Source organism: Purpureocillium takamizusanense, chromosome 11 (assembly GCF_022605165.1).
Source record: "Purpureocillium takamizusanense chromosome 11, complete sequence".
Lineage (NCBI taxonomy): Eukaryota > Fungi > Ascomycota > Sordariomycetes > Hypocreales > Ophiocordycipitaceae > Purpureocillium > Purpureocillium takamizusanense.
Window position 1 is genome coordinate 627889 of NC_063078.1, and position 25239 is coordinate 653127.

The following is a 25239-nucleotide window of genomic DNA, read 5'->3' on the forward strand; positions in this document are numbered from 1 at the left end:
GCCTTGTTGTTGCGCGCGACGATCCTGCCACGACCACCAAACTACAAGACTGTCTGGTACAGACTTGGCCCATCGCATAGGCCGTCACGATGACCTCGGAACCGGTATTCGTTCTCCCAGGGGACGAAATAGATGCGTCACTTGTCCCGTCGCACCCGAAGAAGCCCCTCCGATTAGGGCCCGGCTTGCGCCATGTGCCTCCCAACGACATCCTCCCGACGCTGGCTGGCCAGCTCGTGACGGACAGGCAAAAGAATGCGATTCGCGTCGAGACATCGGGCGGACGAGTACGTATACATCTCGGCCAATATTTGACGCCGATCAGCGGCTAACGATTGATGTGACTGAGCAGTATGTCCCACGCGTTGGAGAGCTCGTCATCGGCACCGTAAACAAGAGCGCCGCGGAAGTCTACTATGTATTCCTATCCGACTACACAGCCCCCGTTCTACTCCCACAACTATCCTTTGAATCCGCGACGAGGAAAACGCGCCCAATGCTAGCCCCCGGGGCCCTCGTCTACGCCCGCGTGAGCCTCGCCAACAAGCACATGGATGCCGAGATTGAATGCGTCTCTGCCACGACGGGCAAGTCGGAGGGCTTGGGTCCGCTAAACGGCGGCATGCTCTTTGACATTTCGCTCGGAATGTCGCGGAGGCTCATGATGCCGGAAACAGCCCGGGATGGCAAGGTGGTGGTGCTGGATGAATTCGCCAAGCTTGGTTTTCAATTCGAGACGGCCACGGGTCGGAATGGCAAATTTTGGGTCGACAGCGAGAATGTAAAGACCGTCATTGCGGTGGGCAGAGCCATCTGTGAGACGGATGAGAAGAGACTCGACGTGGAGGATCAGAAAAAATTAGTCAAGAGGTTAATAAAGGATCTCAGCTGAGATTTCTCGCTGGCTGCTCACCGTTGCATGGATGTGTAATACAACTGTAGAACGCAACAACGCATTACGTGAAGTTGGATTTGTATGGACTCCTAAGTAGGCCATGTTCAGAAAAAACCATTCGCAGAACGCCAACCGGCTTTCCAAAGCCATCCATGCCCGCTTGCCATTCCCGCATGTTCCTGTTTGTTGTGCATATTTAAGCATGCCCCGGTGCCGAATGCAAAGAATCATATCGCGCTGACACTCCGCTTATTTTCCTCATCAGGAGGGGGTATAGTACAGTGAGCCTACGTAGGATCACGGTGTTCGTCCATCTGCGTCTCTTGCTCTGCAAAGCTTCCCCATTGGTGCCCCTGTGTGCCGCTGATATCGTCATCAGAGGTATAAAAAATTCTCAGGTCCCTCGGAGTCGATTCCGCGTCGGACATAAGACTCGCCTCACCCTGAGACGCGTCTTGGTCAACTTCGGTAGGTTCGGGGAGCTGGGTCTGGTCCATGTGGTGTTCGTCCATCTGCGTCTCTTCCTCTGCAAAGCTTCCCCATTGGTCCCCCGCCGTCTCGCTGATATCATCAAAGATATCAAAAATGCTCAGGTCCGTCGGAGTGCATTCCGGGTCGGACAAAGGTCTCGCCTCACCCTAAGGGGCGTCTTGGTCAACTTCGATAGGTTCGGGGAGCTGGGTCTGGTCCATGTGGTGAATCTTCATCATATGCCTCTTCCAGTTGTCCTTCCTGGGAAATGCTCTGCCCCCTACCCTAGAAAAGTCGCAGTTCGGGACGGAGCAATGGAATTTCTTCTTCTTTTCGTGGCGGTCGTTAATATGCCGTTGCAGATGCGTCTTTGTGCCGAAGCCCTTCCCACAATTCGGGTATTCACATTTGTGATCCTTGCTGTGGTACCGCTGATGATGCCTAGTGAGTGGTTAGCAACACACCACCGAACTTGGAAGCAGGAGCATACTTGAGCTTATGTGGCTGGTCAAAGACCTGATTGCAGCCCACCTCGGTACATCGGAACACGCCGGTCTTCAGCGACAGAAGTACGGGTTGAGGCGACACACTATGTCTGTAGTCTGAGCTGTTCATAGACGCAGAGCTGGGGCTATCAACCTGCGTCGAAGGCGTGTTATGCGAAGAGGGATTCGTTGAACTATGCTCGGGGAAAGGTGTCGATTGATCGGAAGGGTAGCTTGGATGACGATGAGACTCGAGCACCGCTGATGGGCTGATGTGATCATGCGCGTCTCCATCGGGCATCGGTACATCATGGTCTCCAACCTCCAAGTGTGCGTCTGCTGCCATGGAGAGGTCTGCGGCCTGCTCGACGGGTGATTGCGCAGGATTCGTGGGTGAAGGAGCTGTGACGGTTTGAGTGTAGCCCGTCTCCGGGGATTGTTCGAGAGGTGCGACCGCCACAGACTGATAACTAGACGCTAGTAGCTGCTGCTCTGTTCGATACCAGAGCTCAGATTCTGTACTGGCGGGCATGATGTCCATGGGATTGACTGTTCCGGGGGCGGGGTGCTCTGGAGGGGAAGAATGCTTAATCGTGGTCTCCGCAGCGTTGGGCAGAGGCGTAGAGGCATTGCTCGCAGATGCGAGTTGCTTTGGTTCAGGAAGCGCTAACTCGACCGTTACTTCAGTTGGGGATTCCGTCGGATCCTCGTTGGTGATGATCTGCTGGAGCGAAGTCGCCCCGCCCGCTGCGGTCAACGTGGTGAAGGAGTCGATGGTGTTGTCTCGTCCGCTTTTTCGACGGAACATATGGCGTACGTTGTACCGCAAGGAGCTGCTGCGTGAGCCAGACGGCCTTGTCTGGGACGTATCGACATCGTGGTCCGTAGGCGTCGTAACCATGCCAAATGCCTCGGATGGTATGGATGGACTGTAGTAATCGGCGCTGGTCCCTTTGAGAACGCCGGTATTATTGTCTTGAACTTCTGATTCGGGCATGTATTCTATTCCGTAAGGATAGGCAAACGGCGGCATCTGGAGCTCATGCTCGCCAGCGTCCACCTCAAGAGATCGATCAGAGGTTGCAGCGCCAGAACGGCTCGTCACTTCTCTCGTTGTTGCATCAACCCCCAGGCGCGCGGGAGGCCCATCGCGAGAAGGCCAGCCTGCTTCATTGCCTCGTGTTGCGTTGTACTCGTCGCGTGGGACATCTCCGTCTCGTTTGAGAGATTCGCTGGACGAAAGTCGTGGTTGTGAGCCCAGGTCGGCTCCCGGCGCGTTACCGGGTCCGGGGGGACGACCAGCCTCGGTGTCAAGATCGGCTCGACCATTCCGCCGGTGGCGCTTCCAGCAATTGACGATGAAGGGGTAGAGGCAAAGCAGGAGCAGACCGACGGCGACGACGACGCCCGCCACAGTTCCTCCGATCGCTGCATTGCTCATGCCCCTCTTGGATAGATGGTTCGAAACTGCGGCGTCGTCCATCGCCTCGCCCTTGTGGTCCAATCGGCGGTGCGGGCCGCTCGCCGGGCGCGCGATGGCACCCGTAGTCAGAGTTGCTGTACTGACGACAACGGTGGCGTTGATGCTGGATGCTATTGCGACGTAAAGCTCCAAGCTCCTAGAGGGGCGCGTCTGGGCAGTGGGGAAGTGGGAGGCCGCCAGCGGGTCGTTGGAACTTGGGCTCCTCGCAGGGCCGAGGGCGCGGCTGCGAGAGGCGTCGCGAGAACGAAATTCCTTAAATGCCACTCCAATGCCTCATGAGAACACCATGATGGGGTTTGTAGAGGATGGAGAAGAGAGGGTGGCGGCGTGATAGGGAATCTGGCAGTTGACCGCGAGCCACAGGTTTGCTCGGCGAGGAGGCGCAGTCAGCATGGTGACGGATGTGTGTGCGGCTGGAGCCGGGCTGCGTAGGTACCTGGGTACCTCTGGTACGTACCTACTTCGTACTGGCGGTCGAGTCCTGCACCCCATGCTGTCAGCGCAGGTACGAGTACTTGTATCAGTGGGGAAGGCGCACACCGCACGGGAGAGAGCTTTTTCGTCAAGAAGTACCCATACTCGACGTGCATCTCGCTGGCGCCGCCTGGACCCGTGCACGCATTCCCGGGCCACAGCTGGGGGATGCAGATATAAGGTACCTACTAACGTTATAAGGTACTACTGACCTAAGCACGAAAGTCAGCCGATCAATGCGTCAAACCGGCTTCAGGTACAAAGTTTCTTTACAGGGTTCCAGCGTCCGCCCCGGACTATGGCTGGGCTCTCACCCGAGCGATTGGCGGAGACACCGCTTATAGTGATTACTTGCAGTCTTATGAGTCGCCTGCTAATGGCAGGGCCCCCAGATTCGCGAAAACCAGACATCACTGCGATGTACTTCGTACCCTCAAGCGTCTTCGCACCCCTGAAACCACGCCGCCTGTATCAACTACGTAGCCCCTGGATCCCTCAAGATACGCGGCGTCCCAACAGATACATGCATCAAGGGCTGTGCATGTTTCGTACCCCGCGATACGACTGGGCCGTGATCTGTGGGCTTCCTGCGTTGGTTCTAAAGGCATTCATCTACCCTAATACGTACGAAGTAACTACCTTCTCACGCCGGGGGGGTTTTCTGAGAGCGATTGGGTGATCGTTTTGATACCTACAATCATTTTAGCGCCAACGTCGATAGTATAGATCTCACATAGTAAAAATGATCGTACGATAAACATAATAAAGAGCTCAATAATTAATGCAATCTCGCGATAAAAACGAGGTAAGAAAAACCGATCTTCGTCTAATAATAAAGAAGAGCTTAATTACGATCTCTAGAAAGGAAAACGATCATAGCAAATAGGACCAAAAGGAAAGGCTCCGAACGAGGCACGAGCGCAAGCATAAGCGTAAGCGCGGGCGCCAGCAAGCAAGTAAGAGTCACGCAATAATATAATAAACAAGAGTCACAAGCACGGTTCGAATAGTCTACGGTTATGGTCACGGTCTACGGCTTACGAGAGTCATGGCAGCAATAAAATACTCAGGGCAATCAAAATACTCGTAGCAATTAAATAGCCTTTATAATGAGATAGTCATAGCAATAAAATAGCCGCTGTCTTCATGTTAGTCTCAGAAACTACGAAATCATCTTGCCCGACGATGACCCTCATAAACACTAGAAACGGTCACCTACCCCCTCTCAAACCCCCCCCCAGGCTCGTAGGTACCTACTGGAGGTATGGTTGGGCTGTCGGCAGCTGAAGTGTTGTCGCAGCAGTCCCGCTTATCATTGCCATCCAGCCCTCTCTTTCGTTTCCCGGAAGACAGCTCAAGCGAGCAGCTGTTGGCTTCGCTTTTGACTGGCAGCACAGACTGGCATCATTTTGAATTCTGACCCTTGATTGCGAAAACATTGTCTGTCAAAACTTCACTGATTTCCCCGCCACAAGGAACACAACGATCCAGAATCCGGATTCGGTTCAAAACCCTTGCCGCAGCCACATCGTACTGTGTCATATCACACATGGCCTGGCTCATCTCATCCAAGACAAGTTCGCCTTCCATTCGTCATGTTCCCGTCTGCTCGTTAAAGCGAGATGACACGTCTGCTTTGCACAGCATCTTCCCATATCTGGGACAAGTACCGTGTTTTGTAATTCGCCCCGCGAATATGTCTCATTGTCATGCGGTGGTGCATGACAACGATCTCGGCCTGTCTGGCTCTAGTGATGGCGACGTTGAGTCGCTGTGGATCGTCCATGAAACCAGCAGTGGTTGTTCGCACCATGTCGAGAAGAACAAGATCCGCCTGATTTCCCTGTGCCTTGTCTACTGTCAGGAACCCAACCCTATCAGAGCCAGCCGTTTGCCATTCCATTGACTTCCGGCAACAATAGAACCTACTTTACTCCGTTTGCATCAGCCCAAGCATTTGACGGTGCTGAGTTCCCAGGTCACCCTTGGCCACGTCCCTTGGTCTACGCAATCTGCTTGTTTACTCAAGCTTGCTCTCAGCTCAGGGAACATCCTTTATGCTTGCTACCGTATCGTACGGGACCTAGCTATCCTCTAGCTTTCCTTCGGAATCTCGCCAGCACCGCTCACCGGCAAAAGTGCTGAGTATCTGCCGCAATCCACCACGCAGCACATAATCTCCTTCCAGATATACACAACGAGCCCTACAGACATCGGCAGGCACCGGTACCTCCAACCTCTATAGCATCGCGAAACATTCTTTGGAGTACTGCACGGCCTTGGAGTTCCCCCTCCAGTGCTCCATGCATCAAACAAATCTCCCTAGCTCGTTGCCAGAGCGTCGGCAAACACAATGCAAAGAAACCGCCGGTCAAACCGTCAAGTCTATGACTTCACGACACTCCACAAAGTCATCCCTCGTGAGGTCAACAATATCCTCGTCAATTTCCATGGTGTTATCCACAGCCGGCCGCGGACATTCACCAATAGGCATGGCGGCCCGATCAACGCTCCAATCGTTTTCATTGTCGCTAAAGATCCCGTTTTCCCGTGAACTTTGGCGTGGTTCAAAGCCATCCTGTTTCAAAAGCCAATCCTGTATGTGTTGGTACAATACGGCAACAGTGTTGGGTGGGAACGCGTTTCCAATTTGTCTCCGGATGCTGGTCTTGTTACCAGCAAAGTAATGGTGCCTGGGGAAGCCTTGAAGGCAAGCATACTCTCGAAGGGAGAGTTCCCGATGGCCGTCTGGGTGGTAAAAGTCTCCGGATCCTGTGGTGATTGTACCGGCAAGGCGATCATTAGGAATTCGCGGCCGTGGTGGGTTGAAATGCCGAATGTGGTGAAGGTCGTGCAAGCTATCTGTGTTTCTGATGCCTCTGATTGCCTGCCGAACTGTCGTGAAGGGTTGGAGACCACCTCCACCTCTCTCAGAGTGTGTAGGCTCTGGGAAAGGAGGCAGAGCTTCTCCAGGAGCAGCGGCAATAACCACCAGCCGCTTTCTGTCTTGCGCCGAGCCCCAAGTGCACAGACGAACGACCTTCCATCGCACGGAATACCCAAATTGTGTAAAGTCTCCGATGAGACACCGAAGGTATTGATGGTGTTTGTCGTGGGTAATGCCAAAGGTCTGTTCGACCGTAATGATCCGAGGCCGGGTCTTGTTGATCAACTCGTTGCACCCAAACAGGGCGAATATGTTGTCGTCGTCGTGGACTGACTGTTGCGTGTGTGCCGGGGAAAAATATTGGCATGGAGGAGACAAGTGCAAAACATCCACTCGGATTCGTTCCTCCTGCGTCGACTGGATAAACTGGTCCACAGACATCTCGTACAAGAGAGTCTCTGGAAAATTCTCTTGGTATGTCTCCCACACGTCGGGAGATTTGTCAACAGCGTACAAGACCTTGAGCCCGACTATCTGAGCGCCGCGAGATACGCCACCAGCCCCTGAGAAGGCGTCAAATAAGGTGTACTTTCGTGACGCTCTGCAAGAGCTGGCCGATAGTTCACTGGCGTCGTTTTCAAGGTCAACAATGGCGCTAGGGCAAGCGTAGGGTGTCTGCGTGTCGTCCCACGAGCCGCCTCTAGTTCGCCCTCCGCGCCACCTGTTGCAGAGAGTTTCCTCTGATAGCTTGTATCGAGGGTCAGGAACATCAGCAGAAGGTAGCCGTTCGAGAACTTCCTCCTCTGGCTTGCTCCGGCGACCGTGCGAAATCGAAATGACTTTCAAGGCCCAGCGACATATGAGCAATCCACATTCTTCGTTCCGTCTTCGAGATCGCCCCATAGTCCCGGTCGACGGCATTGCTATCTCATTGGAAGAATTATCGGGGTATATCGCATTGGTGAAGATGAGATGACGCTTCCGGATGGCGTCGTGGTGGTAGACGTCAAAAAACAGAGGTGCATCTTCCAACCGTTCCTGGCTGCATTGCTTAAAGTGAAGGAGCTTGCACACTTCATTCGACTTCTTGGGAAGTTTGCCTAACATGTTCCGCGTGCGCGAAAATGGTATACCGCGAAGGATCACGTCCCCGTTTTGATGCCCAACCACGATTTTGATTTGTAGGAACTCGACAGGGTGCAGGCCCAGCGAGCAGTTGGAAACTTCGACAACATCGCCGGCTCGGAATACCTGGCCCTTGACTCGGACTTGGTTAAGGCGATCCTCCCCGCTCCGTAGAATATTCAGCGTTTGTGTATGTTCGCCTGTGAGGTCGATGATTTCTCCGGTGAAAATTGCTCCGGGGTCAAGTTCGATTGGGTTATCGAAACCGTTGCCAGCCAAGGTAACACTTGATGCAGTGCTCAGTGACCTCTCGCGCGCGAGGCGGCTAGACGAACGTCTCTGCCGAGAGTGAGGAGACGGCATCTTGGAGCTCTCTGAAGTCAAGTTCCATCGGAAGGCCCATCTGAGTGACTTGAAATGTCAGATTTTCGTCAGCCGGAGTTTGGAAAAGGATGTCGCTTGGAGACGTGGCAACAGTCCGTTCGAACTGCGCGTCGACAACAGGAAAGTTGCGAGCGAGTGCAAGTACGTCTGGGCCGAGCAAGGCTGACGAATGCTATTGTGCCGGTGATGAGACGAGTGCCTCGCAAACGGAGTACTCGGAGAGAATTCACTTTTGCAACGTCTGGGCGTAGGAGGTGGAGAGGTGCGGTAGGAGTGTAGAACGCAGAACCACCTATGAATGGGTGCTGGAGCGTTGCGCAAATGTGCCATTCACGAATTCGTTCTACGCAGACGAAGTGGCTGCCAGCTGCCAATGCTTGTGAAGGGCAACCTGGTCGTTGACTAGAGAACACGAGGATCGGAGGTCGAGCATCCCTGCTCGCGCACAGTGGCCGGGAGATGTTGGCTGCGGCTGTCATTGCACAATCTATGAACAGGCACCGTAGGGAACATAAGCAAGGCATGACACTTTATTAGATTGCGTGAGAATGCCCAAGGAGACTTAACGCAGAGCTCTGGTATGCCTGCCAGCCCTGATTCACTGTAGAAGGCCAACGGGCCAGGGAACCGGTGGCCCGGCGACTGGCTACACTGGTGAGCGGTCCGAGAACTCTCCAAATAATAGTCAGCCCGTCTTGGAGAACAAACGAAGAATCCTGGTGAGCCATCTCGCGATAGAAGTCCTGGGTCAGTCTTTTCTTGCGGACTGCTTCATTCAGTCGCCAACACCCCGTCAATCCATCGTTGGCCTGCGGAGAGACCGTCTGGAAGTTGGCTTCTGGGTGTTTGACACTCGGCGATATTCGTTGCCACGTGATCCCATTGCACGTATATTCTGACGCACCAGCTGGTGACTGCTGTGTTTGAAGCACTTCGTCGTCGAAGTTGGCGGTCGCAGTTCGATCACGGCCGAAACATCTCCCGATACCCGGTGCAAGTGTGGGTGCACGGACCAGCACATCGACCCGCCGCCAGCACCAATTTTAGTGCAAGCGAATCATCAGTGCTGCACGCGCCTGGATGGACTTTACGCGTTACCATCTTCGAAACCACATGCACCTTCACGGGTCTTTCTTTGTTCCCTTGTTGCGTGCGATCCTGTCGCGAACTGCGGCAGAAACACAGCTAGCTTTCTGACCGCTTTTTAGGTAAGAAGCCTGCCGTTGATTTGCCTCTGGCTCGTCCTCGCATGTCGGATCCGCCCTCGTCGCTCTGCACTGTTCGACCTCGCTTTCGTCGGATTCTCTTCCCTTGCTAACCCGACCCTTGTAGTTTTCTGCGCGCTGCCTTTGTTCTTGCACTTCGAGATCCTTCGTACTACACCCGGATCCTTTGTCTCGACAGCACATCCTCGCAACTGACCAACACAGACCGCCGGCTGGGCTGGCTCTCGCGAGGTCTTCTGGCCGTTGGTCGCCATCAGAGCTCGCGACAGGAGTTATGCTCCGCGAGACTGAAGCAGAGCGATGGCGGAATACAATGAGGATTTAGCAAAATGGTTTGAGGAGCTTCAGAAGATCCCGTCCGAACACCATCTGCTCTGTCCCAAGGTCGGCCCCGACGATGACGAGGATTACAAAACGCTCGACGACCCCGAGTCCCATATCACGGTCGATGAGAAGAAACGCAGGATTGAGGATGGAGAGCGGCGAGTGGAGATAACCTACTGGAACAGCCTCATCTTCGGTTTTGAGAAGAAAGACGCTGGCCAGTGGCTGAGCGAGTTCACAGCTCGATTGGAGTCATGCCTAAAGGAATGCCCTGCTTGCGTCCTGAACTGGCACATGAAGCGCAAGGCCCATCTTCAGATGTTTGCTGAGTAAGTGCCCAATCATGAACTCAAGTCCGCGGCTGACGATGCGTAGGCGATGGAACGAAGAGTCCATGGCACATATCGAATACCTGCTGGACAAACTCGACGTGGCGCGAATCGAGCACAATATCCAGTGGGCCAAAGCATTCATCGAAAAGATCGAAGCCAGTGGAGCTGTGTTCAAGAAGACTCAGTTTGGCTCTCATTTGTCAGAGGTCTTCATCACCGTCTATGAAGGGCTATGCTGTGTCACCTACATTGGACTGCCCGAACAGCGTTCGGCTTTTCAGTACGTCTTTATGCGATTGCAAGGCAAGACCCCCCTGAAGCTGGGCTCCAAGGACCCTCTTCCGGGTATGACGTACTTTCTCTTCGACATGAAGGTTGAGGACCGCCTCAAGTGGGCGTATGAAAACTGGAAAGCGGTTGACAGCGCGTCGTTGACTGAGGAGCAATTCGACTGGGCCGTCAGTGGTGGCCTGATCAAGGCAATAGATGACATCAGCCGCAAGGATCTTTTCCAGGCGACCGTGGAAGACTATCTGGACATTGAGCGATTTTGGTCCGGCTTTGAGTGTATACTTCGAACTCTTAACGACGACTTGATTCTCAGCCGGCTCCGGAGCCTCGAAGTACGCCCCGGCAATCCAGACATCTATGACTTGCTGTTTCGGCATATCCAATCCTGTCGCTCGGAAGGTGTCCTTGTGGCTACTATTCGGATACTCACCTCATTGTTGAGACAGTCTCCTAAGGCATTCTGGGACGCGGTGGGGGACGCGAAGCCCAATGTCATTGCAGACTTGATATTCAGCAGCCCCGTCTACAAAGCCCTGCTCCGTCAATCGTTGGAGAGTTGCTGGGGCGGTAACGACCCGGAGAATCCCGTTCCATTTCCTATCTCGTGGATATCTCCGTGGCTTCAGTCTTTGCGCCGAGATCACAGGTTTGACGCTTGTGAGGTATTGATGCACACACTGTTCAAGAACCTCGCAAAGGATGAGAGCATTGGCGAACCGGGTCATGCAGCATGCGTTCGTGCCGGTTTCGATGCCCTTACTTTGACACTCAACTCCTTTCTTGAATCGAAGACCAGGATCACGGGCACCACACATCTATACGCCAGTTCTGCTTTCAATTTGGTCCTTCAAAATAAGGATCTCGTCCTCCAGAGTCTCAAGGCTCCCAAAGGGCAACACGAAGGTTGGACAACCTTGAAAGTTGCAGATGCAGCGAAGACTGTTCTCCACACAGCACGAAAGCTAGACATGAAGATGCTGTTCGACGAATTCCACGCCATTCATGAGGGGCAAGCGGTCCAGACCACCGTTCCGCGGGATTCTGGAGCTTTTTGGGAGAGCCATGTGGAGATCTTCGACATGTCATCGAATCAAGCTGTTCTTGCGAAGGCGATTCTCTCTTGTTTGGAGCCATTGGTGTCGATCGAGGACATTCGCCCCGAGAAAACCAAGAAACTGAGTGGTCCCGGCCTGCATTTCAACAAGACTTTAAAGAGTGTCACCGACGTAATTGTCCGTATTCTGGGTCGGATCTCCGAATTAGACACCCCAGGACTTCAGACGCTCTTTGAGGACCGACATCCCGTCCAAACCATCGTCGGCTTATCAGTTCACGACCATTCTGACTTGGGAGAAGCCTCCATGGAGGTCTTGAAAAGCTGGACCGGCGAGCTTTCTCGAGACTCAGCGCTGCAGCACATGGCCCAACAGCATGCGGAGCAAACCCTGTCATCCATCATCTGGACCATGGAACGGGTCGTTCGGCCGCCATTTCCTTGGGACCCTATCCGTCCGCTCCTGAATGCCAGCCACAATGTTTTACAAGGACTCGCAAATCCGTCTTCCGGGCTCCTCCGCCAGACGACTCTTGACTCCAGGATGAGTGCCATGTTACTCCGCTGGTGGACTGAGCAGTGGCGTTTCGTCTCCAAATGTTGTCTTAACATCGAAGGCTGGTCGATGGCTATCGACAACAAAACAATGACAGAGTTCTGTCGAGACATCATGGAGCTTGCTGAGGCTCTCATCAAGGAGGATGGCCTCCTTACCTCAGCCACCGCGGGGAGTAGGGGCCAGGCGGAAGCAATGGTGAGTATACTGCGGCCGGCGAAGGACAACTTCCGAGGTATGGAGAACATGATCCGCCTCAAGGACCTGTATCTCGTAGACACGACTGTTCGTGTCTTGCGCCAGATCCTCACGCGCCTCCGTGAGAACGGTCTAGAGATCAATGCAGCATCGCGGAAGCTGATCATGGACGCTTGCATCCCAACAAGCGTCCCGGGCCGTTACCTGAGGTCAACCAACTTGAACGATCGCCAACGTGCGGAACTCCTACGGGCCCTTGGCCACGATGAGGAGGATGTTCAGATCGTTCAGATTGGCGTTGCAACTCGTGCTCCCAATCGCACACCGGAAATAGGTCATGAGAGATCGAAAAAGCAGAGCAAACTTGATGCCTGGTCAAAGTCTGCCGCCGCCGCCGGAGCGTCTTCTTCAACTGTGCAGCCTGGCAGAACCAACCGGTCAGACGTTCTCGAACTTAGCAAATCTCTTGAGAGCCCCGTCTTGAAGCAGATCGCCGCGCGCCAATCAAAGACGGCAGACAAGCCAAAGACGTTGGATGCTAAGGCCATCTCAGCGCTGAAAGAGAGCAGGCAGAGAGAAAAGGCAGAGAAGGCTCGTCGGGATGCTGAGGCGATCGCAAAGGCGAGACGCCTCCGAGGAGAAACCGTGCCGGGTGAAGGATCTGGCATTCATGGCTTGAGTCTCACCGGAAAAGACCATTCAAGAAGTGAGATCATGGTCAACAGCTCCGACGAGGAGTCCAGCGCCGAGAGCGACGATTCGGATGCCGATACCCAGCTCGCTGCTCTTAGCACGGGTGGTGAGAAGAACCTCGACGAACATGAGAAGCGAAAGCTGCAGGCCTTGCGCGACAAGATTCGACGTCCCGTCAAGAAGATTCGACAACAGCGTTCTGTCAAAGAGATGAGAGCACGCTTGATCCCGCCCATGGACAGATTGCACAACACAATTCTTGCGTGGGACATCTTCCATGAGGGTGGCGAACCTCCAAGTGGCCCCAAAGCGTCTGAGGTCGCTACAAAATATGCCAACCCAATGTCTTACCAGGAGACTTTCTTTCCACTATTAGCATCTGAGGCATGGCGAGCGTTCGTCACTGCGAAGGACGAGATAACTACTCCGCCTTTTGAGATGAAGACCGCAGGTCGTGCCAGCGTGGACAGCTTCTTGGAAGTCAGTTTCACGATGCCCATCGCGCAAAATCGAGAACGTGTCGTGTCAGAAGGCGACATTATCCTGGTCTCGGAGGACCGGAGTCCAATCAGAAACCCAGCAGCCAAGCATTGTCTGGCGCGAGTGCATCGTTTGACGTACAAGAAGGATGTCGTAGAGGTCCTTTATCGGGTTGCTTCTCACGCCAACCCTCTCTCGAAGGATCTCGTCAAGGAGAACGTCGTTTATGGAATCAAAATAACGAACATGACAACCATTGAGAGAGAGTACGCTGCCTTGGAGAGTTTGCAGTATTATGACTTGATGGACGAGATTCTCAAAGCCGAGCCGTCACCTATTCTTCGTTACGGGGATGAACGAATTTCCAATGCTATGGGGAACTGGGCACTCAATCGCGGTCAAGCCTTGGCTGTCCTAGGCGCGCACGAAAATGACGGCTTCACTCTCATTCAAGGGTATGTCGTCGCACACTACTGAGGCTCTAGTATCGAGGCGTTTGCTAATCTACCTTCAGACCACCAGGCACCGGTAAAACAAAGACAATTGTCGCCATGGTTGGCTCCCTTCTCTCGGAGCAGTTATCTCATCCAAACGCAGGCGTTCCTATCGGCAACCCCATGCGGCCTGCCAATGGTGTGAACACTAGTCGGTCAAAGAAATTGCTCGTATGCGCTCCCAGTAATGCCGCCGTGGACGAGCTAGTGCTACGGTTGAAAGCTGGTGTGACGACGATGAACGGAAAGACTCGCCACATCAATGTCCTTCGTCTGGGTAAAAGCGAGCGGATAAACGCAGCCGTCAAGGACGTCACTCTCGACGAACTCGTGCGAGTTCGGCTCGAGGGTGATACTACCAAGGAAAAAGCAAAGGCCGACAGAGAAAAATTGCATGCCGATGCAGCAAGGATCAAGGAAGAATTGGGCCAGCTCCGGCCGCGACTGGAAGAAGCTCGAGAGCAGGAAGATCGGGCCGTTGCCAACAGTCTGTCACGAAAGTTTGACGAGCTCAAGAGCCAGCAGATCCAGATTGGAAAGCTTATCGACGCCGACAAGAACAGTGGCAACTCGATTGCGCGAGAAATGGATGTTCGCCGCCGGCAGGTGCAGCAAGAAATCCTCAATTCGGCGCACGTGCTCTGTGCGACACTGAGCGGTAGTGGTCACGAGATGTTTCGCAATCTGGAGGTGGAGTTTGAGACCGTCATCATTGACGAAGCGGCCCAATGCGTGGAGCTGAGCGCCCTCATCCCTCTGAAGTATGGATGCTGCAAATGCATTCTCGTCGGCGACCCGAAGCAGCTGCCCCCAACCGTTCTGTCCCAGTCTGCAGCTCGGTTCGGCTACGACCAAAGTCTGTTCGTGCGAATGCAGCAGAACCATCCAAATTCGATCCATCTGCTGGACATGCAATATCGCATGCACCCCGAGATTAGCATGTTTCCCAGTAGGGAATTCTACGAGGGCCAGCTACGCGATGGACAGGACATGTTTCAGCTCCGTCAGAAACCTTGGCACGGCAGCGAGCTACTCGGACCATACCGCTTCTTCGACGTCGAGGGTGTCCAGGAGAAGGGGCACAGAGGCCAATCCCTCGTCAACATCAAAGAACTGGAGGTTGCAATGCAGCTCTACGATGCGTTTAGCAAGAAATACGCGGAATGTGACCTGCGCGGCAAGATAGGCATCATCACGCCCTATAAAGCACAGCTCTTCGAGCTCCAGAGGCGATTCCAGAAAAGGTTTGGCGACAACATCCTGGAGGCCATTGAATTCAACACAACGGATGCGTTCCAAGGTCGCGAATGCGAGATCATTATCTTTTCGTGTGTGCGTGCAAGCTCCACTGGTGGCATCGGCTTCATGACAGATATACGCCGTATGAATGTCGGTCTCACGCGAGCCAAATCATCGCTGTGGATTCTGGGAGACTCCCGGGCTCTCGTGCAGGGCGAGTTCTGGCGCAAGCTCATCGAGGATGCTCGCAGCCGGGACCGATATACTCGCGGCGATGTGTTGTCCACGCTTCGCCGGCCATTGGAGCAGGCCAAGCCAGGCAGCTTCGTCCCGGTTGCCCCGGTCGCCGTATCTAGAGAGATCGAGATGACAGGCGTCGTTCTGAACGATCCAAAACCGACCGCAGGCGTCATCCCAGGCGAGAGGCAGTTGGCAGGCAGTGGCGGGGCGAATGCCATGCATGAGCCAGGTACAGCGAACGTTCGATCAGGCTCCGGGCTTCCTGTTATACACAGTTCAGATTCGACAACCAAGAAGAGACCGATCGACAATACAGCCCCTGGTGGACCGGGTCCGAAGCGGGTAAGTCGGCGGCAGTTGAGTAACGAGACGACCACTCGACTAACTTTAGCTCAGGCCGCCAACGACAAGCCGCGCAGCGGGTTTATGGCAAAGTTTGGCCAGAAGCCAAGCAGGCCATCGACCGCGCCAAAAGATCCTTCGGCCATGTCAGTGTTGGGAATGACGCCGCCGGAACGACCTCCGGCGCCGCTGCTGGCGAGCTCCACAGCATATCCCATGAAGGAATCAAGTTCATCTTCTCTACCAACTGTTCCAGCAACGGGCGATAAGGTACGTCTAGCAATGGCTTGAAACTGTATGAGACTGACCAATTCGCCTCCAGCCACCCCCCAAACCTATCGCCGCACCAGTGCGGAAAAAGCCGAAGCCGAGCCTTTTTATGCCCAAGAAGCGTTAAATCTTTGGTACATTTTAGGAGAAGTAGAGGAATCCTTGGGTTTCTGATACATGGATCGGGATGCATTATTAATAAGCGACTACGCGGACGCAGGGACGTCAGGAGCATTGCAAGGCGTTGTCGAGGTTTAGATGTTGGGCATTGCATCTTCGGAGGACGCATAGCGACGGCAGGTTCAAATTTGATTTGCCAGCACGGTATGAATGGATATATGAAATAGATCTTCAGCAAACTCGCAGACTGCGTGTGACCTTGGCGCCTCGCCCCTCGTGCCAATCAGGCGTCGGTTAACGTTTGGGGACGGCGAGCCAGCTCGTCGTCAGTCAGGCTTGAAACATATCACACTGGCGTCGGCTATGGCCTCGTTGACATCCGTCACCCTGGGCACCCAAGCAAGGGAGGTTTGTTCCACGCTGGATCAGTTCCGGCCCCGTCCTTTATTGGATTGACTTTTGTGGTGTTGCTGTGTAAACCCAAGAGCCGGATGCTATTTGGTACTAGGTAGGGAGTCTCAGTAACTGTGGCACAATGGCACGCACAACGGGACGACGATAGCTGCCATGCCACGCGTTCTAGCACGACGACTTTTTTTTTATTGTCGGTAGGTTAGTGCTACGTCCTTATGGGCCGGCGGCCGTCTCGCGTCTCGGAGTACGGAGGTGGGCATCGCTTTTTGCTCGATCTGATCCCAGTTCGTGGGCCTCGGTTCGGCAATCAGGAAAAGTAACATGAGGAGACGCAGGTCGTCCGTCTTGCGTCTCAGGGTGTGATGCGATGTGGTTATGCAGGTGACGAGCCAGCCAGATTTCACTCTCTCAGACCCTCCCAGGCCCCCCCCCCCCCCTTGCCGCCAAGCCGCGCAAGAGAAACAAATCAACAGTGGCGTCGGGGCTAGCTGGGAGGTTGCAGCAACAGCCCCAGTAATGATGGCAGGGGGGAATTGTCCAGCCGCTGGACAGCGCAGCCGGCCGGCCAGCCAGCACAAGGGTGGTTGTTGTTGCTGTCGTAGTTGTTCATTAGCTAGTACTACCTCTAGTTGCAGAGGCAGTATCACACAAGAGGCAACGTCGACACACAGGTGCTATACGACAACTCTTCGAGAGTCCATCTTCAGCCGCCTCTGTTGGGGGTCGATGAACGGCAGCAGGGCAGGACAGGGCATGGCCAGGCAAGGCAAGCAACCAAGCTACGACAACTTCGGAAAGCGACAGCAACCCATGACAGGCAAAGCGAAATGCCGAAATGGTCAGTCGAACAAGCGGAGAAGATCGACGCCGAGCTGGCCGGGATCGGTTAATCGAAAACCCCTACAAACATGCTCGTCAGCAGTTCATTTCATTTCCCGGGGTGGAGGAAGGACACTTTGCTGCGGCAAAGACACTCACCCACAGACGTCACCCAGAACGTCGGGTAGTACCTACCTATTTGGTACCTCAGCATCTCAGGTACGAGGGCTGTGGTCTCCGCCTCAAATTATCCCCCTTCTGGTCGCAGCCGCAAAGCGATCCTGTTGGCGGGTGTTGGTGGGGAAAAGGACCTAATCTGCCCGGCAAAGAGGGCCGCGCTGGAAGGAGCCACCCTGTGGCACCTGCTCTCCGGCCGGGTGGTTGTCATCACATCCGGCTTGAGAAGGCGCGCGCCGCCCCGTGCTCTTGGTGCCCAATCAATCAGTCACAGTGTCAAGACGTAGTCGGTACTCGCAGTAGCGGTACGTTCTACAAGTGTGTTGGACGAAATAGTTACATTTGGTCAGGCAACAAGCCTCGTCAAGGTACGTACTTAAGTTGTGCTGTATACGTGAAGGTGCGGTAGCCGTCAGTTGCACATTTGTAGCTCGTACTGTATATCACCGAGAGGACGAATATGCTATGCTGGTGGAGGCCTTTCTTCGTTCCAGGCCAAGTAACCGAGCTTCGTACTCCAACCAACACTAGGTGATGCGGACTGGCCGCAGAAGAGGCCTTCTCGAGATCATGTCCAGCTGACTGGCAATGCGAAGAAAAAGGAACGACCGCTGCCGAATCGCAGACGACGACGCATGGGAGTTGGGCAATCAGCAGGGTGCCACGGCCAACCTCGACAGCGCGACCAGACCCCCCCGCCTGTCCGTCCGTCCCAGGGCGGCAAACAAATGGATGTCGCCGCTTTCACAGGACCGGATCCCTGCCAAAAGCCCAGCAAGCCCAGCAAGCCCAGCCAGGATGGATGCGCACCCCAGCCCTCCACGTCGATGCAAGGGGTATTTCCTTTTTTCTCTCTTCCCACCTTGGCCTGGCTCGAAAAGCACAAAAAAAGCAATTGGGGGATCCGTCCTCGGGTACCTAAACTCGACTGTCTCTGTTCTGTGCAGGGTGCATGACGGTTCGGATCGCAGCTCGCTCGGGGCCGACCATGACGAGATGATGGTGCCGCCACCTTCTTTATTTATTATTCTGCAGTTCTGGTCATGATTCCTCACAACAACGAGCCCACCGGCCCAGGTGCCGAGCGTCAGGGGACCGACCGCACAAGCCAGCCCAGGTCCTAATTAAAGAAGAGAGCCAGCTCGCAGGGAACGGGGCCGCCGTCGATGGCAACGCTAGCCAGGACAGGCGGACCGGCTCATGGATCCCGGGCACTTTGTTGTCCATCACCAAGAACAAAAGCGGGAAAGGTGACGACGGAAACAGTCCCGGTCCCGGGCCCATCCGTCTCCTCACCATCCAGCCGACCTGGTGGCGCACGCGGGGAGATTCGGTCGTTGAGCCCGCCCAGTCAACCCACCGTTGGTGCTACCAGTGGTGGTTCCTCTGGAGAACAACTTCGGGCCTCCCTATTGACGGCCGATCTTGACGCTCTCATCCTCCTTTCCCTCTCACAGCCACGTTCCCGTCGTTATTTTACACGCTTGTAGATCGTGGCCTCTTCATATTTTTTTTCACCTTGCCTCGTCAACCACAAGTCTCGAGCTTTGGACGTTTTGTCACCGAACCGTGCTGGTGGCGTTCGACGCCTTTTGGTCCCGGCCACTTGTGGTGGTGTCAGTCAGTCGCCAGCCTGTCGTTGCGCCGGCGTTCCGCCCCTTGGTGGAAGGGGCCTTCCATTCTAGCCTGGGCTGAGCCCATTGAAAACGTACTTGGTTGAGCGTCGAGGCCCTACGTAGTAGCAGAAGAAAAACGACTTTTCTTTCTTCTACTAGCCACGCAACTCTTTGCTTGCGCGCCGAACTGGCGAGGGCCCCCGACCGACTTCCGAAGGAAGGTGAGACAGGCTTGCACCCAGACCGAGCCCACCCACGCTGTATGATATCAGTTCTCACGCCCTTCCCGGACCTGGACGTCTAATCATGCAAGGGCAGTCTTGAATATACATCGTGGCTGGAACAGTCCAAAAGATCTGCCAGGGCAGGATTAAACATGGTTCAACCAGCCATTGTCCGGGGTCGTGCCTTTTCGGCGGCGGCGTCGTCGTCAAGACCAGAAGAGGATGCGCCGCCTCTCCGCGCCGTCGCCGCCAGGTCGAACCCGAACTCCTTCATTCTCCATCGTCGCAGTCACACCGGCTGGGATACGCCTTTGGCTTCGGACACGCCGGCACGCCCCAAATCCTCGGCCAACTTGCTGAGCACGGCCAGTAACTATTACGCGGGCGACCTCCACGACACGCTGCTGCTGGGCGAGGCAGCCAGGAGTCGACGAGCCAGAGATGACATTCAGGCTCTGGTTGATTTCCTGCAGAATCACCCGCCCCCTCCCGATAACTTCATGTCGATTCCCTATGGCGACAATGGCGAGGACGAACGGAGCCGGTGGGCCAGGCTCAAGAGAATCGGTAGGAGGAGCAAGTCGATGCCCCGAGAGCCGCAGCATATCCAACTGCCCGACTCGGCCGTCTCAGGCGTCACCATTGGCGGCCACCGACACATTGCCATTTCTATTCCCCTAAAGGCCTCTCCATTTGGAGATGCCGCGCGTTCCCAATACCCAGTCTACCCTCAACAAGACCTCTCCATGGGCACGCCCAGCAAGGAGGCCGTCCGAACTTACACAAATGACAAGGGCGTCGTGACAGTTTTACGGCCGGTCACGGAAGTCTCGGAGCCATCCACCGACTCTGTTTCGAGCCCCAAGCCTTCTTCTTATGCCGTTCAACGAAGCATCAGCCAGCGAGCCGCCGGGTACCTACCGCCAAGCCGACGACCCGGTGCCGACAAGCCTCACGATTACATCGGGGTCCTCCCGACCCAGCTTGATAGCCCGCTCCTCGATGACGGCTCGGCCCCTTGGAACCGTGCGCCGTCGCGAGGGGAGCCTTCGGATTCGGTGCGTGGGCGGCAGTCCTGCCAGTCGTTTCAGCGGTCTGCCTACCCGGCGCGGGGATCTAGCATGATTGCCGGCCGCAACCTGCAACAGCCACTCTCGATTGACGGACTGCTATCCCAGCAAGAGCGCGAGCGAAGTGCCAAATACGGCCCTCGTGAGGGCAATTTTTTGGGCTCCAACACGATGCAAAAGGGAGCTCTAGATGCCTTTACGGGGTCCGCGAAACAAAGGCCAGCACCAGTTGTCACGGGCGGAATGCTGGACGAAGGTGACGTACAAGACGGCAAGAATCAATCTTTGACTGTGATCTCGGACAGCCCAATCATCTGCCGCCGGGATGACTCGCCGCCACCTACCCCCGGGTCAACGAGAAGCCGAAAGGACCTTGTCCGAGACCGGAAACGACGTGATATAGAAGCCGTACGCAGCGCAAACTATAGGAAACAGGAGGACCAACAAGAGACGCGACCTAAACAAGATTCACGCGACGGTCAAGCGCGCCGGCAGGCGTCAACAAAGTCTAAACGAGAGCCCGCGCATCGACTCACGATCAGCAATATGATGGTGGTGCTCGACGTCGAGCCTAGCCCATCCTTGAATGGGGACCGGACTGGTCCCCGGCCAGAGGCAGCCCTCGCTACGGGTGGTAGAGACAAGCGGAGGATCTCTCAAGATCCCGCGGCCACATCGGACGATGTCAACGTCCTGACCCCACCAGTCTCGGCGAGCAGCTCATCACCGCAACAGCACAGCGCCATGGACCGGACCTCGTTGACGCGTCGACGGGAATGGAAGGCGATTCGTGAAAAGGAGCGCAACGCGCGCGATGCGGTGCTCCTGGCTCGGGCTCGGGCGAAGCGCCTTGCCTCTGCACCTTCATTCGATGAAAGCCAAACTTCGCAAACCGACAAGGAGATTATGCGGCTATATGAGGCATACCGTGAGCATCGCCTGCGAGACATGGAACGCCGCCTGCGGCGCTTGGAACGCAATGGCGACGTATGGCTACGGGCCCTGGTGCCTGTGCTGGACAACATGAACCGCACCATGGCCGCTACCGCGAACGAGGAGGAGCCCCTGGACAACGGGCGAGACTGGGCGTCGGACGACGATGCGATCAGCGCCGTGGAGCGAATGGGGCGCGAGGCCGGGCGGCGCGAGGTGACGCGGCGTGCGAGCCTTTCGCAGGGCAGGCTTTTGGACAAGACGGCGACTCACCAGAAGGACGAGGACGATGGTTGGAGCGACAGCATAAGCCGGAGCGACGACATGAGCGGTTTCGGCACCATCGAGCCGCTGATGAGGGAGCTTGCTGGGGAGGCCCGGCGACGGGAACGGCGGGCTCGCTCCCTAGGCATCACCAACGAGGATGCCTACCATGCGATATGAGCGAGCAGCAGACCGGCCAGGGCAGCAGCAGCAGCAGCAGCAGCAGCAGCAGCCGTGACAGCGCACGTTTCCTTGGGTACCTGGCAGCGTTGGATATTTCCTGTGTTTTTCGTTTTCGTTTTCGCCACACTGTGTGCACATCTACTTGGTAGAAGACCCTGTATGGCATACTAGATGTTTCTCGTCAACTCTAGACGTGTTGGCCATTATTGATCGCATGTGCTGGTGCAATGATACTGTAATTGTCTGGCAATCGTTCCCAAGACAGGGTCTACCTGCTTCGCGGCTTGCTTGCCTTGGGTGAGTGAGGAGCAAGTGAGCCCGTGGAGCATTCCCAACAAGGAAAGGACCTCGAATGTAATTGGCGCCCCGATGCGCGACGACATGACGTCGACTATCGGGAATCCGTCATCGAATATGCGGCCGCCACCACAAGCACGGACCCGCGCGGGGCCGAGACCCGGGGTCGATGGGATTTAACTTCTGTGCGTCAGTACTTCATACGTACAGCGTGCACTTGGTGGCCTGGACGATGAGACGATGCCTCGTTCACGCTGACGGGCATTCGTTCGTAAAGCTCGTTGTGTCTCGAAGCAGCTGGCCATTAATTGTACCTTTGGGGGTGTGCTCGATACGTCCATTCGTCATCCCAGCTTGTCGTCGCATATCACGAGGCACCTACCTACCAACAAAAGGGGCCATCTGTCTAAAGTAAACAAATCCTCTCCCCCCCCCCCAAGCGCATACCATGCCCACCTCGCTGCCCTGGATCTTCATCTGCCCAGCCAGCCGCGGCATCGGCCACGCCCTGACCCGACGCCTACTCCTCGCCACGGCCACGTCCGCGCTGCCCGTCCTGGCCACCACCCGCCTCGCCGACACTAGCATCACCAAGGCGTCCATCCTCGACGGCCTGGACGTGACTACTGGGGGAGCGGAGGCGGCGGACGACAGTCGTCACGATGGTGGCGGTCGAGAGCAGCAGCAGCAGCAGCTGTCACGGCGGCTGCACGTCGTGCGCTGCGACGTCACCGACGAGTCGTCCGTCCGGGAGGCGGCCCGCGCCGCGGCGAGGCTGTTCCCGCCCGCGACGCACCACCTGCACCTCGCGTGCGCCATCCCGGGCGTCCTGGCGCGCGCGGAAAAGTCCCCCGCCCAGGTCGACCCCGCGGCCGCGCTCGAGTCGTTCCGCGTCAACGCCGTGGGGCCGATGCTGCTGGCGAAGCACTTTGGCGAGTTCTTGCCCCGGCGGGCGACTTGTGTGCCCGGGTGGCAGGGGCAGGGGCATCAGCAGCAGCAACATCATGAGCAGGAGCAGGAGCAGGAGCAGGACGAGAAGAAGCAGCTGGAGCAGCTAGGCGGGCTGCCGCGACACGCGACCTGGCTGAGCATGGCCGCGCGCCTGGGCTCCACGACGGACAACCGCGCGGGAGGGTGGTACTCGTACCGCGCGAGCAAGGCCGCCGTCATCAGCCTCACGCGCGGCCTGGACCTCCACCTGCAGGGGCGGTGCGGCGGCAAGGCCCTGGCCGTGGCGTACCACCCGGGGACGGTCAAGACGGACTTCAGCCGCGACTTCTGGGGCGGCGTGCCCGAGGGCAAGCTCTTCAGCCCGGAGTTCGCGGCGGAGAGGATGGTGGACGTGATACGGGGCCTGACGCCGGAGCAGAGGGGCAAATGCTGGGACTGGAAGGGCGAGGAGGTGCCCCCTTGAGGGAGGGAGAGGGAGGGAGGAGGAAAGCTTGAGATTGCTATAAGGTACCTATCCACTGGCATCTCAAGGTCCAGCCGGGGTCACCGCTGGCAGGACACCACTTGTCCCGCGTAAAGTATTATTTTTGACGAGCTGAAACGAGAGGATCCTTCCTACAACTCGACCTCCTGAAATGAAGCCCCATCCGGCGTTGCTGCTGGCTTGCCGTTCGGTTCGCCGTCTTCGTCCTTGGCCTCGCTCGCTTCCCTCTCGCCGTTGGCAGCCTCGTCATCCTTTGAGTGTTCCTCCTCCTTGGGACGGAGAGCCACCTTTTGCTCCTCCATGTCTTCAAGACGCATCTTTTGCTCGTCAGGCAGCGGGCTCTTGGCTTTCTGTTCCGGCTCTGTCGGCTCGTCGACATCGTCGTCGTCGTCGCTGGACTGCCGCTCGTGACCCCCCTTTTCGTCATAATCGTCTCCTTCCGGCTCCGCGCCGCTCTGTGCTGCGGGAGTCTCGCGGGGGGGCTCCTCTTTGGGCGGTACGGGCGGCGCGACCTGCTCGTCGCTGGGCGGGCCGGGTCTCATGGCGTCGAGGTAAAACTTGGTCACGCCCAAGATGCGCCCATTCTTTTCGCATGCGTCGACCCACTCGGGACGAACAACGGGTATGTTATTCTCGACGGCCTTTTCCCACGCCGTGCCTCTGCCCTCGGTCGTGACGAAATGCGTCGTATCGATGCGCACGCCGTCGACAATCTTGGCGCCGATGCGCTCCACCGCCTGCGTCAGGCTCTCCTTGACGGCGCCGGGCAGTATCCCCGTCGTGATTGTGATGCCGCTCAGGTCCGTCATCTTGTGCGTCCTCACCGTCACCTTGTCGCTGAGGCGCGTGCCGGCGCTGGTCCGCAGCACGAGGTGGAACGTGTACTCGGTGTCGACGGCGAGGCCGCTGATCTTGGTGCTGTGCATCTGCAGCGGGCGGGGGATGTTGCCCGCCTTTTGCCCGTTGCGGTACAGGCTCAGGGATATCAGGTCGGCCGTGGCGAGCTCGATGGGGTCCCATTCCAGGACGACTGAGGTCTGCGTGGCATTGCGGCAGCGCAGGGCAGGCGTCGACGGCTCTGAGGCGCCAAACGAGTTGAAGATGCGGTCTTGCAGGGCGCGGAACTTGTGCTCCTCGGCGCTCTCTTTGCTGCTGTTCTGGGAGACGTTGATGTCGACGATGCTGCCGGAGGAGATGTTGGGCGGGAGGAGGATGGACGGAAACTCGATCTGAAAGCAGGTTTCTGCTCGTCAGTCACGGCGGGGTCCAATGCGGTTGGCCCCTAGTCGAGGGATGCGGCAAGCACGTACCAGTCGCTTGTCCGGCGTCAGTAGCACCGTGACACCGGCGTCGACCTTGCCGACGGTGAGGGAGACGAGCATGCTGGGCCCCTGTGTCGCCAGCTGCGGGCAAGACGACGATAGCTCACAACGGGTCGCGGACCACAGGGGATCGGGCAATGGCCTAGAGAATTGGTTCCGGGCCGGGCTGTACGTCGGGTGGTAGCGGGAGCGTGTCGGAAACAATCGCAAGCGCTATTCGTGGCCGGAGTGTCGTTTGCGTTGGAGCCGCGATGGGAGTCAATCGTCGGGGGTTTAGGATGCGGTCGTCACGTTGAGTGTTTGCTCCATGGTGGTGGCGGTGGTTGGTCCAGTTCAACGACCCCCCCAGCTTGCTGCTCCGACCCCTGACAGCTTCCAGCTTAGCCACCCGTCGAGCCGCAGCGCAGAGTAGCCTACCCTAT

The 25239-nt window shown here is 56.4% G+C and overlaps 7 protein-coding genes across 7 annotated transcripts; 4 read left to right on the forward strand and 3 right to left on the reverse strand.

Annotated features, from left to right (window-relative positions):
- Positions 1-14: 14 nt before the first annotated feature.
- RRP40 (exosome non-catalytic core subunit rrp40) lies at positions 15-913 on the forward strand. The gene is made up of 2 exons (XM_047991814.1): positions 15-287; positions 353-913. Exons 1-2 carry the CDS (start codon positions 90-92, stop codon positions 890-892), a joined length of 738 nt encoding a protein of 245 aa, XP_047847827.1. The 5' UTR covers positions 15-89; the 3' UTR covers positions 893-913.
- Positions 442-3653, reverse strand: JDV02_010099 (uncharacterized protein). The gene is made up of 3 exons (XM_047991815.1): positions 1857-3653; positions 914-1807; positions 442-813 (listed from the first exon to the last, which is right to left on the reverse strand). Exons 1-2 carry the CDS (start codon positions 3332-3334, stop codon positions 1534-1536), a joined length of 1752 nt encoding a protein of 583 aa, XP_047847828.1. The 5' UTR covers positions 3335-3653; the 3' UTR covers positions 442-813; positions 914-1533.
- A 2526-nt stretch (positions 3654-6179) lies between these two features.
- Positions 6180-8183, reverse strand: JDV02_010100 (DNA (cytosine-5-)-methyltransferase; the record flags this gene model as incomplete). Its single annotated transcript, XM_047991816.1, has 1 exon — positions 6180-8183. The coding sequence occupies one exon, from the start codon at positions 8181-8183 to the stop codon at positions 6180-6182; it is 2004 nt and encodes a 667-aa protein (XP_047847829.1).
- A 1101-nt stretch (positions 8184-9284) lies between these two features.
- SEN1 (DEAD-box type RNA helicase) lies at positions 9285-16314 on the forward strand. Its single transcript, XM_047991817.1, has 6 exons — positions 9285-9412; positions 9537-10083; positions 10130-13813; positions 13873-15673; positions 15728-15943; positions 15996-16314. Exons 2-6 carry the CDS (start codon positions 9731-9733, stop codon positions 16068-16070), a joined length of 6129 nt encoding a protein of 2042 aa, XP_047847830.1. The 5' UTR covers positions 9285-9412; positions 9537-9730; the 3' UTR covers positions 16071-16314.
- Positions 16315-19465: 3151 nt separating this feature from the next.
- Positions 19466-21760, forward strand: JDV02_010102 (uncharacterized protein; the record flags this gene model as incomplete). Its single annotated transcript, XM_047991818.1, has 1 exon — positions 19466-21760. One exon carries the CDS (start codon positions 19466-19468, stop codon positions 21758-21760), a length of 2295 nt encoding a protein of 764 aa, XP_047847831.1.
- Positions 21761-22508: 748 nt separating this feature from the next.
- JDV02_010103 (uncharacterized protein) lies at positions 22509-23474 on the forward strand (the record flags this gene model as incomplete). Its single annotated transcript, XM_047991819.1, has 1 exon — positions 22509-23474. One exon carries the CDS (start codon positions 22509-22511, stop codon positions 23472-23474), a length of 966 nt encoding a protein of 321 aa, XP_047847832.1.
- JDV02_010104 (uncharacterized protein) lies at positions 23224-25102 on the reverse strand. The gene is made up of 2 exons (XM_047991820.1): positions 24806-25102; positions 23224-24724 (listed from the first exon to the last, which is right to left on the reverse strand). The coding sequence occupies exons 1-2, from the start codon at positions 24875-24877 to the stop codon at positions 23627-23629; spliced, it is 1170 nt and encodes a 389-aa protein (XP_047847833.1). The 5' UTR covers positions 24878-25102; the 3' UTR covers positions 23224-23626.
- Between the last annotated feature and the right edge of the window lie 137 nt (positions 25103-25239).

Excerpts from the sequence above, each read along its gene's own strand:
- RRP40 (XM_047991814.1), top strand. The coding sequence starts at position 90 with ATGACCTCGGAACCGGTATTCGTTCTCCCAGGGGACGAAATAGATGCG. Across the intron at positions 288-352 it reads TCGAGACATCGGGCGGACGA|TATGTCCCACGCGTTGGAGA; the intron begins GTACGTATACAT and ends GTGACTGAGCAG.
- JDV02_010099 (XM_047991815.1), bottom strand. The coding sequence starts at position 3,334 with ATGGACGACGCCGCAGTTTCGAACCATCTATCCAAGAGGGGCATGAGC. Across the intron at positions 1,808-1,856 it reads GACCAGCCACATAAGCTCAA|GCATCATCAGCGGTACCACA; the intron begins GTATGCTCCTGC and ends ACCACTCACTAG.
- SEN1 (XM_047991817.1), top strand. The coding sequence starts at position 9,731 with ATGGCGGAATACAATGAGGATTTAGCAAAATGGTTTGAGGAGCTTCAG. Across the intron at positions 15,674-15,727 it reads GTGGACCGGGTCCGAAGCGG|GCCGCCAACGACAAGCCGCG; the intron begins GTAAGTCGGCGG and ends ACTTTAGCTCAG. Across the intron at positions 15,944-15,995 it reads TTCCAGCAACGGGCGATAAG|CCACCCCCCAAACCTATCGC; the intron begins GTACGTCTAGCA and ends ATTCGCCTCCAG.
- JDV02_010104 (XM_047991820.1), bottom strand. The coding sequence starts at position 24,877 with ATGCTCGTCTCCCTCACCGTCGGCAAGGTCGACGCCGGTGTCACGGTG. Across the intron at positions 24,725-24,805 it reads TGACGCCGGACAAGCGACTG|ATCGAGTTTCCGTCCATCCT; the intron begins GTACGTGCTTGC and ends ACCTGCTTTCAG.